Source organism: Gigantopelta aegis, chromosome 13, assembly GCF_016097555.1.
Source record: "Gigantopelta aegis isolate Gae_Host chromosome 13, Gae_host_genome, whole genome shotgun sequence".
NCBI classification, from domain to species: Eukaryota; Metazoa; Mollusca; class Gastropoda; order Neomphalida; family Peltospiridae; genus Gigantopelta; species Gigantopelta aegis.
In genome coordinates this window covers 34,266,216-34,280,019 of record NC_054711.1, presented here as the reverse complement: position 1 = coordinate 34,280,019, position 13,804 = coordinate 34,266,216, and the positions used below count along the sequence as shown (strand labels likewise).

At 40.5% G+C, this 13,804-nt stretch overlaps 1 protein-coding gene across 1 annotated transcript in view; it reads left to right on the top strand.

Moving 5' to 3' along the window:
• Positions 1-13,804, top strand: part of LOC121387467 — a 42,359-nt gene that overhangs the window by 18,655 nt on the left and 9,900 nt on the right. The window contains exons 6-10 of the mRNA XM_041518591.1: positions 6,895-6,973; positions 7,453-7,571; positions 8,339-8,416; positions 11,795-11,997; positions 13,483-13,737. Of these exons, the coding sequence (XP_041374525.1) occupies positions 6,895-6,973; positions 7,453-7,571; positions 8,339-8,416; positions 11,795-11,997; positions 13,483-13,737 (734 nt within the window). The remainder of the gene's footprint in view (positions 1-6,894; positions 6,974-7,452; positions 7,572-8,338; positions 8,417-11,794; positions 11,998-13,482; positions 13,738-13,804) is intronic.

Sequence of the window (13,804 nt, the reverse complement as noted above, 5' to 3'; positions counted from 1 at the left end):
GACGTCACGCACTTCAACTAAATCTCATCAAAACGTTACGCTCAAGTATACAAGTCTTGTTGGCTGTTAAACAATGACCCATTGACAGCAAAACATTATTAGCCAAGTTACTAATGGTAAATATCAAATGATTTTATGACATGGATATTTATTGGACAAAATATATTTTGTGAGAAAAAGGCTATGTAACAAAGTGTCAATTTTCGACAACAAAGCGGTTGTTACGTATCATGACTAAAATGCGCACGTTATTCTAAATCTGATGTCATGCACCTTTCGTTTGATCACTTTAATAAACACAGATTAACTCAAGACCGTGAACCTATACGCCATAGACAGAAACCAATATCACTAGATACGTTTTACAATACTAACTTATAAATATCTTATTGCTGTAGATTATTTGATAATCTTGTATGTCCGACGCCATATAACCGTAAATATAATGTGTAGAGTGTGTCGTTAAATAAAACATTTCCTTTCTGACTGTAAGAGAGCTAGACGGACATTTGGAAGCTTATACGCTCTCATTACAGCGTATCACTTTCCAAATGTCCGTCTAGCTCTCTTACAGTCAAAATACTCGGACTCCGTGTAAAGTACCCATTGTACCATAATCCCTCATATGATGTCGTTTGACTGCCTGGATGTATAGTACTAAAGTTTAAAATTTCAAGTCGTTAGTGGCTACAAAGCCTACACGAAGAAACCCGACACCCTTATCCCAAACTGGCTGATTATGTTTTTGACTGTCTGTTTTCTGCCTGTTGCTGTCGTGTTTTTCATCTTATAAGTCTAATATGATAAGTGGCCTAAACTCCAAAATAATCAAACTAAATATCTTGGCCTTCAAGTTTAGAAACACTTTGTGGATTATAAACACAGTACTTGGCGACCGCTTAATGTCTGGTCGTCAGAAATTTCGGAATTATATAATACCCTCAATTTGGGTTTAGGGTACGCTGCCGGACTATTAATAATACTACTATGTGCGCTTTAGCCTTGTTCTAAAATTATATAAAACCGAATTGTGCTAGATACACTGGCGGGGTGGGTGGGGTTTTTTTTTTTTGGGGGGGGGGGGAATGGGCACACAACCCATATTGCGGGAGGGGGGGGGGACCCACACTGTATGTATGTATGATTTTAAAAAGGTTTAATTGGGGAGCGGGCGTGGTCCTCGTGCCCCCCTCCCTGCCAACGCCACTGGCTAGAGAATACACTCAAGTGTTCAAATAAGCATAAATGAGCTTTTAAACTACTGGTATATCTTTGTTCGACACCCGATAGCCGATGTTTGGTTTGTACTAAGGTGTTGTTAAACCATCCAATAATCAATTCGTTATCTCTCAACTTGTAGCGAGAATTTGATCTGCCGTCACAAATCGCTTTAAAAAGCAGAACCGCGGGATATGGTGACGTCATAGCATTGGTACTACTTCCTCAATCAGAACGATCGGTGAATTAATATGTCATCGTGCAACTAAGTACAGTAGTTCCCACACTACTCAACCACAATGGGCCTCGGTGGTGTCGTGGTTAAGCCATCGGACAAAAGGCTGGTAGGTACTGGGTTCACAGCCCGGTACCGGCTTCCACCCAGAGCGACTTTCAATGAATACCTAATGGTTAGGTGTAAGACCACTACACCCTCTTCTCTCTCTCACTAACCACTAACCACTAACAACTAAACACTAACCCACTACCCTGGACAGACAGCCCAGATATATGAGGTGTGCCCAAGACAGTGTGCTTGAACCGTAATTGGATATAAGCACGAAAATCATGCGCATCTCACACCAAACATTGGCTGTCCTCATTGACGACACACAAGCAGTGGTGAATGAAGTATACCTTTGACTCCGTCATGTGCAGACATACAGTTTTGCCTTTCAGAATCAGAGTGAAACAATATATTTATAATACTTATAGTCATTTTTTGCATGATTAATATCATGTTGCAAAGTCAGCATAATTTTTACATTATAGAGGGACACGTGCCTTATGCCTTTAATAAATGAACACAGCAATAGCGATATAAATCAAATTTTTGTATAGAAAAGAAACAAACTGTTTCGCTGACTCATTGATAAAAAGGTCAGTCGTCACGAGACAAGTCACTCTTGGTCAATGCACACAACAACGAACGCAAGGAGTTATTTAGTGCCCAAGTTACATTCCGAATTATAACACATCAGGGGTATATTTTTATCTTCAGGCAGTTCTGGGGTGGGACGTAACCCAGTGCAAAATCGCTTGCCTGATGCGCGGTCGATCTAGAATAGATCCCCATTTGACTATTTCTCGTTCCAACCACTGCTCCGCAACTGCTGTAAAACGACCGTGGTATGTGCTACCCTGTCTGTGGGATGATGCAAATGAAATATCCCTTGCTTCTAATCGGAAAGAGTAGCCCATTGCATGGCGGCCGCGAGTTTCTTCTCACATCAGGGGCGTGCGCAGGATATTTTGCAGGGGGGTGGTCGAGGTGTCTGGCGAAGCCCGATAACATCTCAGTACTTCCATATCCATTCACAGGAATGTAAAAAATCGGGATATGACATTTATTTTTCGCCTTGAGCAGGGGGGGGGGGGGGGGGTTCGACCCCCTAGGTCCCCCCCCCCCACCCCCGCGCACGCGTCTGCACATTATCTATGTCCAACGCCATATAACCGTAATGAAATGTGCTAAGTATGTTGTTAAATGAAACATTCCTTCTTTCCTTTCTTCCTGCCTTCATTCCTTCAGTAATTTCAGTAAAAACAAAATGAGTTTTTCATAAATAGATTAATATATTTTTGTACTAGTAAGTAGTAGGACTATAAAGGCCTGTTATACTGCTATAGTAATTGTTAACAAAATATGATTGAAGGAAGGAAATGTTTTATTTAACGACGCACTCAGCACATTGTATTTACGGTTATATGGTGTCAGACATATGGTTAAGGACCACACAGATATTGAGAGAGGAAACCCGCTGTCGCCGCTTCATGGGCTACCCTTTTCCATTAGCAGCAAGGGATCTTTTATATGCACTACCCCACACACAAGATAGTACATACCACGGCCTTTGTTACACCAGTTGTGGAGCACTGGCTGGAACGAGAAATAGCCCAATGGGTCCACCGACGGGGATCGATCCTAGACCAACCGCGCACCAAGCGAAAGCTTTACCACTGGTCTATGTCCAGCCCCACAAAATGTGAAGTACTAGCTTATGTGAAATACGATTTTATTTTTATCACACACCTTGGAGTTTTTCCCCCGTCTCAGCCAATGCCATATGGCTAGTATATCAAAGACCGTGGTATATACTATCTTAGGACAGGGCTTCTAGATTATGGTAGCCCCACTCCCATGGCTAGTGGTATTCAATGTTGGGCTAGTAAATAACTATTATTGCCATGCCCGACGGCTAGTGAATTTTGTTTTGTCAAATGTTGCAGTTAAGTCTATTTTGTAAATGTGAATATTCTGCCCCCACCCCAACCCCCAAAATGTGAGTGTTTTTAAGCTCTGCCTCCCTCTTTAGGTGACATATCTGATTATTACTATTATTTAGTAAAATTGTATTAACTTAAAGTAAAGTAGTGCTAGTGAATTTTTAATCGTGGCTAGTAAAAAAATTTAATCACTGATCCTATGGCTAGTGGATTTTATAAAAATTCTAGAAGCCCTGCTTAGGGACAAGGTATATTTAAAAAAATCGTTGCTACTATTTAGGAAGGGATAACCTGATAGCAAATAGTTTCTGTATCGATCTAGACCACGTATCGCAATAACTATATATTATAGCTGTATTTGAAAATGTGCTGATGAGTTCTTAAATAAATATTCCTTTCCTTTTTGATAACAAATTAGTCGCATTACAATCACAATTTAGCTGCCGACCCTTCTCATTGGCTATTACACCCTGTTTACATTAACTTGCACATCACTTAAACCTGCTTTTAAATTTTAACATTTTGGTAAATCAAGCTCGTTTTGGCTTAAGTAGCAATCATAACACCCTGCGGTATCCCCCCCCCCCCCCCCCCAACCCGTAATTGTGTGATAAAAGACCGTATTAAATGAAATTAAACAAAGAATAAAAGACCAATTCACCCAATCCATGTATGCTATTCTTGACACATCCTCAAAATGTTGTATAATATACAAACATCTTGTTGATAATTTATGTTTGCAACTACAACTGATTATTTACAAAAATCTATTGCTTCGAGGTATAAACACATATTATATAAATATATACTATCTGCACACAGCTTTGCTGTAGAAATAGGCAGATATAATAATATTGAAAGATCAGAAAGACTGTAATTTGTGCGACATGCAGGCAGTTGAAGATGAGTTTCACTGTTGGTCTATTTTATAGTACTCCGAGACATGATATATTAAACAGGCATATACTAGCGGAAAAAAAGTAAACTGTGTATGGTTATCATGTTGATAAAAACATAATTTCAAGACATAAAACGATTTCAGATAGCATGGTAATAGGCAAATCTGCAAAACTTCAATTCATTTAAAATGTCACAGCATCCGTCGTTTCATTGGTATTGGGGATGAAAGACACGGGGGTAAAAAATCAGTTCACAAAGTTAATAGCGCGTATGGCCATGGTTTGCGTCGATGCAGGCCTGGTACCGTCGCCTCATAGAGCCTACCAAATTGTTGAAGAATGCCTGGGGAATGCCGTTCCAGATCTGGACTAACTGACCCAGCGCTGCCAACGTCACCGGCTGGTTAGGCAGCGCACGTACACGACGTTGCATCTCAAACCAGACATGCTCGATTGGTGCAAGATCGGGTGAGACTGCAGGCCACTGCAACACCATCGGTATTCTGCTGAGCTAGAAATCCCTTACCACCCGGGCGACGTGAGGTCTAGCGTTGTCTTTGCTGAAGCGTGATGTGACGTTGCTGTCTTTGCACAAATGGGATGACGTGAGCCTGGATAATGTCGTCACGGTAGCCTACGGCGTTCAAATTGCCATCGATGACCACAATAGGTGTTCGTCCAGTTGACGTGATACCACCCCAAACCATGACACTGCCTCCGCCAAAAGCACGTCGCTCCACAATACAGGCGTCACTAAAACGTTCTCTAACACGACGATAGACTCTTGAACGGCCGTCGCTGCTGTCTAAGTGAAACCTGGACTCGTCTGTAAACAGAATACCCGCCCAGTGTCGGCGATTAAAGCGCAAGTGTCTTCTACACCAAGCCTGACGTGCTACACGATGGCGTCTTAGCAAAACTGAACGGACAGCCGGACGTCGCGAACAAATACGCTGTTCACGTAATCGATTCCGTACAGTTCTGGGGCTGATGGCACGCAATCCAGGAATGGTCCGCGCTGTCAGACTTTCCGTTTGGAAGTGATTCCTGAGGTGCACGAGTCGGGTATGATACGTCACGCGTGGACGACCTGCACGTGGTCGGTCTCTGACATTACCAAATTGTTGAAAACGTCTCGACAAAGCCTGAATAGTGTTTATGTTGACACCAAATTGCGTAGCAACAGCGCAATGGAGCATTTCAGCCTGGATCATACCAATTGCGCGAAGGCGGTCATTTACATTTAGCCTGGGCATTGCTCTACGACCACTTTCAACCGAAAAAACCTGCTTTTCTGTTCCACCGGTTGCCAAACAATGACCCGACAGTAGCAAAGTCGACAAAAGCTGGAGCAGTAAAATGTTGGGCGGAAAAACCTTGAAAAACAGACCCATGTCCAAGAAGCGAAACGGCACGTGCCAATACGGAATTGACCCCGCGATTGTGTGGCGGTGCGTTCACTGGTCAACTGTGCAAAACATCAGGCTAAAATATTGAGCCGTGTTAATTTTATCTGATGTTTCAAGTTACACTGTTACTTTTTTCCGCTAGTATATATATATATATATTATACCCGACCATCTTCACTTAAGTTAACACAATTACTGTCCATTAATAATGTAAAGCAGTTAACAACATTGTGTAACTATTTATTAGCAGCAACAATTCAGAGAAAAGATCATTTATATTTATAATACATCTACGTATCACTATCCACAATGTACTGCAATGTATTATTATGTGATGAATATATGGTGGATTATGGTTAATCTTTAATATGTGTATGTATAATTGTATAATAAACTATGGATAATGTATTATGTGTATGTATAATTATGTGATGGGTTTTTTTTTCTTTATTCTATCACCCTCTTTTACTTTTTATCTGTCAATATGAAACCTGTAATGTAGAGGTACCGGTATATGTATATTGGGTTTATTCTTTATTATTATTATTAGTATTATTAGTATTATTATTAGTATTATTATTATTTTATTAGTAATAGTATTTTTAATACATGCATATAGAATACTAAACGAGCTTGCCGGTCATACCATTTTTATGAAATGGGTGAACAGTTTTGGTATATGACGAGCGAGTAAAAGTGGTATGACAGACAAGCGAGTATAGTATTTTATTTATTACAAACCAACTGCACACAAGCCACAAAGCAGATGTCGAGACCTACATATGTACTACACGTTATTTTTCTACGAAATGGGTCAGCAAGTGATCTACGTCACACCAATATTACACTTGTTAGATATTGAGTGATTGTTATGACATGAGTAATATTTTACACTGGTGTGTAATAAATATGTATATATGTACATGTATATGTAATGTTATAAAGGTGCTATATGTGTATGTATAACACTTATACTGTGAGTAATGATTTCAGGGCCCCCAATCCTGACATTATCGAATGGTTTATGGGGCAATAAAATTTATTTTAAAAACAAATGTTTGTGTGCCTATGAACTTTATGTTTACGGCGAATAAATTATTATATGACTAAGATTCACTCTAAAAGTGCTTTATTTTTTTTAGAATGACATGCTGCAAGCTGAAAAAGAAGACATGACGAAACAAGAAGATAATTACGAACAACAAATACAACAATTACAAGGTGTGATGAGTTAATATGGTGACAAACTGTTTTGCTTTGGTCCTTACATTTAGTTTGTACTGTCCGGTCTTGTGGAACTACGTGTATTTGATTTTCTGTGGCAGCAGTTGGTTCCGCACGCCAACTCTCTCTCTCTCTCTCTCTCTCTCTCTCTCTCTCTCTCTCTCTCTCTCTCCCCCCCCTCCCCCCCCCCCCCCTCGTTCTCTCTCTCAAGTAACGAAATAACCATAGGTCAAATATCAAATACATTTTAAATGTGCTGAGGTGTCGTAGAAATATTCATTTCCATTATATTTAAATTAGTTTCAAGTTTCTATCCAATTAAGGCTCATGCATTCTGCCCTGGACATACTACTCTGCCATAAAAATAGTCTCTTCAATGTAGCCTGTTTAAAGAGGCCACTTGCCATATAAATGTCGTTCTTGAATGTCGCTGGCTTAATTTACATACTGTGTCACTGTAACTTACTCTGTTTTAGACGAATTTGCTCTCAGCAAAGACGATTTGAGAAAACTTTCAGAGGAACACAACAAATGTGAAAATAACACCAAAGAACTCGTGGACTCCGTTAAAGACCTCAAGATTATAATACGACATGTAAGTCTCGATAAATCAGTATTTTTTGTTCGACACGTATATCTCGATAAAACATTATATGTCATATTGTACATTTTGATAAACCATTATTTGCCATGTAACTCTCAATAAACTAGAATGTTTGGGCCAAAATTTCTCTTGGTTAATGATAGTCAGTAGTCTCGATAAATCAGTATTTGATTGTAAGTATCAATAAACCATGACTTTTAATTTGGTTTCGGTAAACATAGGCCTTGTAGATAATTATGTTATACAACATGCCAGTAAAATTAAAACGATTGGACATAGGAGAGATAGGACATGTCCCCAATCAAACTTCTCCCCACCACTGTAGCCTAGGACTAATAAACAGTATGGTTGCCCTCTCCCCATTGTGGGTGGGCCCTGATATAAAACCCTGGTTACCCCGGCATCCGGTGATTATTTTTGGTGCAGAATATTTTTCGTCTGTAGAGTGGTCACCTAACGTGCAATTGGTCCTACGATTAAATCGGCCATATACAAATTGAATTGGGGTTTCCTATTCCTGCCAGTGCCTTAAGACTGTTACACCAAAGGCCATGGTATGCACTGTCCTGCCTTTGTGAAAATATACATAAAAGATCCTTTGCAGTGTTTCAGTAGGAGTATGAATTTTGCCTTCAATAAGTTTGTACATGTAAAAACAAATTCTATTTAAGCTACTATAAACATTAGCCGGTGATTAATACATCAATGTGCTCTAGTTGTGTCCTTAAACAAAACAAACTTGACTTTTTTCCTTGCAGCTGACTTATGAAAATCTCGAATTGACGGAAACCATTCAGGGTCTGAGGAATTCCACGGACAAGAAAATGGATGAAGAGGTTAATAACAATACACAAAATAATAAAATTTAAATAACCTATCCACATAAAAGAGAACAAACCTCCCTCCCCAAAATCTCCCAAGAAAATATATATACTACTCAAAAGAATTTAAGGGTCAGACGATATTTTCGACATTATTTTCTGAATGTCAATTATATTAGCTAGACCATAATGTCACGCATGGTATTGTTCCATTTTGACGAAAGTGGGTCTAAGCAACCCATAAATGAATTAAAATCCACTGTCAATGACACTATCGACTAGTTCTAATGGCGAAAACATGCTTACATTTGCACGTAAATTAGGGCGAAAGCGAAAGGTCTGCTATGTGCCCATAACTTGCTTTTTCACAAAGCGCTTCATTTGCACGCTTTGCATGTGTATTCCATGTTCCCAATGCTGAATTTCCGTATAATTGGAGCTTGCGTTCGTGTACGGTGCACACTCCAAATTCGACAATGGTACGACGTCAACTGACTATCGAAGATCAAGGAAGGGCTATTGCTTGGCTTCAGGATGGCAATACGCCAAGAAATGTTGCTCTGAGACTTGGTGTCAGTCAGAGTTTCGTTGGCCGACTGTGGCAACGGTACCAAGCAACGAATTCTGTTCGAAATCGTCCACGTTCGGGAAGACCCCGAAGCACTACAAATAGAGAGGACCGCTACATCACCAATATGGCTCTACGTCAACGCACAACCACTGCACGCCGATTACGTGACAATCTGCGGACTGCGACTGGAACTGAGTGTCTGATCAAACCATACGCAATCGTCTGAGAGCCAATAATCTACGCTGCCGTCGCCAGGCTGTTCGACCACCACTCCTACCACGTCACAGAACGGCCAGACGTCACTGGTGCACACTTCATCTGCGGTGGCAACGTGTTCAGTGGGGTCGAGTGATGTTCACTGATGAGTCCAGGTTTAGTCTCCAGTTGAACGACGGTCGGGTTCGGGTCTACAGACGTCCTGGGGAGCGCTTCGCTGACGTTAACGTTAGACAACGTCACCGGTTCGGTGGTGGAAGCGTCATGGTATGGGGCGGCATCTCTATCCACCACAGGACCCCCCTCTATGTGGTGGATGGCAATCTGAATGGAATCCGCTATCTGAATGAGATTATCCGGCCGTTGGTTCTCCCAGGCCTTCAGCAGATTGGCGGCGGGGCAGTTCTGCAGGATGACAATGCCAGACCCCACCGCGCCAGGGTGGTAACGGACTTTCTCAGACAACAAGGTATCGCCAGGATGGATTGGCCAGCATATTCGCCTGACTTGGCCCCAATAGAGCACGCCTGGGACGAATTAGGCAGGAGAGTTCGGGATAACCATGCCCCTCCGGACAACCTTCATGATCTGGGTCAACTTCTTATGGCAGAGTGGCAGGCCATTCCCCAAGAGTTCTTCAGACGTCTGATCAACAGCATGAGGCAACGATGTGTCGAGTGTATTCGCGCCAGGGGTGGATTCACACACTATAAAACGAATGTTCTAATGTGTAAAATCCATGTTTGACAACCTTCAACTTTGACAGCATGTCATGTGACTTTCTTGTATACAGTGACGTTTATTTGTGGTTTTTTGTAAATATGGAACAATAAATTAAATTTTTGGTGTAGTTTACATCATCAATCTAATACACTCTGAAACTTATTTGGTTATACATTTTTGACCCTTAAATTCTTTTGAGTAGTACATATACCTGTATATAACAGTCTGACTCACCGTCGATAACGGCCACTTCTTCCAGGTCCCTTGAGTGACCGTTATATATATAGGTTCGACTGTACTGCGCTAAAATGCAGAAAAGTCAAATTAAAATGAATTAATGGATTTCAACTATGAACTGTCAACTATCAACTATCAGTCGATGATATCATTTCTTGAAGAAGCCCACCCCACCATAAGCTATCACCATCTGAATGCATTGTATTTACGACATACAATGATATAGAGGATAATAAACGAGTTACCAGTTATTATTAAATTTATGTCCCGAGTGAAATAATTTTCAGTTGTCACGAGCTTTAGCGAGTGACAAATGAAAATTATTTCACGAGGGACATAAATTTGATAATAACTGGTACCGAGTTTGTTATTCTATTTATTACCTCAGCTATTTTTCTCTAAAAGCCTTTAATTTCGACGCACATGCACGAAGGCCAACCTGTATAGGAACGATGTAAACCACTTTACGCACTGTTCTGAGAATTACTATAACGTTGTAATTTAATCACGTTCATAGATAATTTTAAAAAACACAAGTTCTCTTTATTCTGCTTCCAAATTTATAATGAATTGCATTAAAATGATATTTTGTTATTAATTTAACACCAAAAACAGAGACCCGTAAAGGCAAACTCTTTAAACTACATGACGTCATTTTGTGTGTTTGTCAAATCGTGATGACGTCATATTTAGTACCGACAAAGTCATTGGTTTGTAAGCGTCAAATTGTCCAATAGTATTGTTCGTTAGACCAATGCATCATAATTTGTCAGTGAGAAATTATGATTTTTATTTTCCCTGTTATGAGTGACCGCTGGGGTAATAAATAGTATTATCACAATAGATGTGACAGCATTATTATACATTTATTAAACGTATGTACTGGACAATTATTTCTCCTTCAAGTGTTTCAATAACAGCTTTTAAAGGCGCAGACCCTAGTTTTAACCCGTAAAAATGAACACTAAGTTTAGTCAATGTACAAACCTGTAACTCATTTGGATAAAGTTACAATACAGTGAAAGACGAGTCTGTGATGTCGAAATCGGGAAATATCCTTAAAAATACACTCAAGTTAATAACCGCTACTTCTCGGACGCACGTGCGTCTATAAAAATATGAAAAATTAATACTGGGGGGGGGGGGGGGGGGGTATTAGAAACACCAGGATAACCAGAAACACTATGGATATGGATAATCTAAACAATAAAATACAAATAATGTTTGATTTCAGTGATCATTTTAACGACTCAATGGGTAGGTGTAGGGCCACTACACCGTCTTCTCTCTCTCACTAACCACTAACATTTAACAATTAACACACTGTCCTGGATAGACAGCCCAGATAGCTGAGGTGTGTGCCTAGGGCAGCGTGCTTGAACCTTAATGTGATATAAGCACGACAATCAGTTGAAATGAAATGAAAAGATACCATTTTGATCATGGAATACGGTTTTGTCATTCAGATTTCAAAGAGAAACAAAATACTGGATTTACTTGATGCATCAATAACAGGAGATGGTCAATAAAAAATGATATTGCTTAACCGTCACGTCATTGAATGTGGCTTACTTTTAAAGAGCAATGTAATAGTACCACATTTCTAAACGTTTTTGTCTTAGTATTTATATGTTCTAATCTTATAGCTTCGTAACGTTCGGGACAGATGCGACGAGCTCCAAGAACAGCTCACAAAGGCACACGAAGATCAACGAAGAGCATCGTGTAGCGCTCCGAATAAGTTGGACAACAGTCTGGGCGACAGTGACGATTCGATCTTCTCTGAGATCACACGGACTGTACCGAAACATGCAGATCTTCCGCCAAACTTGGCACCAGTCAGAAATCGGTAAAGGAATGTGGTATATGGTTGTTTCACGAGGTGTGTGTGTGTGTGTGTGTGTGTGTGTGTGTGTGTGTGTGTGTGTGTGGGGGGGGGGGGGGGGGTGAGTTGCTTAAACCATTTCTATGGATAAAGCTTTGCGTTAAAATTTGTTACTTAAAATTAATTGCTACAAGTGTCCATTTTTTGCTACAATATGACTGTGGTGTATTGGTATGGGCATAATATCTAAACGCCCCACACCCACCCACATATAGGAATGATCACACGGGGTTTCTTAAAGGCAACATGGGACGTCCTCTGGACACGGGATGACGTTAGCATTACTCAGATCTCTACCCCTAGGTCATTAAGATGTAATTTCAGTCAGATTATGTCAACTAACGCCCGTGTTGATAAAACTTCAAAAGCCCAGACTCAAGACACAGTAAAATTTCCAGACTTTTTAAACTACATGCTGTTTGAATGGGTGATACTTTGTTAAAGCTTTGAGTCTAGAGTAGGTACAATTATATCAACACGTGGACAGCTATATCATTCGGAAACAAACGTTAAAATATTTTATAATTTAACAATTCTCAGAAATGCACTAAAATGCATCATTTCGTAAGTAAATTAATTTTGAAGCCAGCTGAGCGTCTGCCATTGGTTGGTTTTTAAATCATTACTAAGTTGACCTTTTAAAGTTAGACATGGAACAAGCTTATCATAGTCTGAGAAACTCGACGACGAGTGACTCCTAGCTTTAGAACGTTTATGCGCACGTGGTTACAAAGAGTACTTCAAAAGTCAGTCGGTTTTGTGTAAGGGTGTCGGACTTCGGAGCCTTCCTCTTGTAGCGCTTATCTTGGTCACAAACATATAAATTCAGTGTGATACGTAACCCCAAGAATAATCAAACTAAAGCTCGGTGGCGTCAGTTTAGGAAATTGTGTGTATTTTAGAGATAACACTTGGCGTCCCTTTGATTGTCGAAACTGAGTTTGTCAACACTAAGTACACTAAATTTGTTTTTGCAACGAAGATAATATATACACAGAATAATGTTAGAGGACATTCAGTATAATGCTGAGTCAACCCTTGTCAGTCAAACTTATGCTAGCATCAGACTATCAGTTGTCATGGTGAGTTGGCCAACATAAGAAAGGTGCGCTCAGATTAACACATAAACGGTCGTAGGAGTCGTATGCGACGAGAATCGACTTGTAAGATTGTTCAGACTAGCAACTGGACAGTCGTAGAAGTCAGGAGATCGGCGAGTTGGCCATCTTCCTCGTGACCATTGATCGTCTGACCCTAGCATTAGGGAAATGCTGATCCACAATTAGGCTAATGCTGATATCCGTGTTTGTTCAGTCAGTCTGGGAAAAAGGAAATGCATATAGGTTTTTGTTTCAGTCAAATTATAGGACGTGCTGGTTAAAATTATACTTGTTGATGGCAGTTTGAAATTTTGATCAGATATTTTTATTTTTTATTTCTTCCCAACAGAACCAAATCGTGTTCTCGCCCTCCTCGTCAAAGACGACCGGAAGCGTTAAGGCGCCGTGCAGCGAGTGTGACACAGAGTCTGGCTGCGACTTCCAGTCAAACCGCCCAACAAGCCGACCTTGAAAACCTACCCAAACTGACGTCACTGTTCAGCGGTACCTCCATTCTCAACAGAGTGGGGTTGCTGGTGGCAGGACTGGCTGCAGTGGGGGCGGTGTCTTTAGTCGAACCCACAGGCTTGGTGGCAGAATCAGGGTAAGTAACTTATGTAGGTCAGTCTCGAGGAGAGGGTGAGGGTATGCTTTTCTGGTGGTGGCGGGGG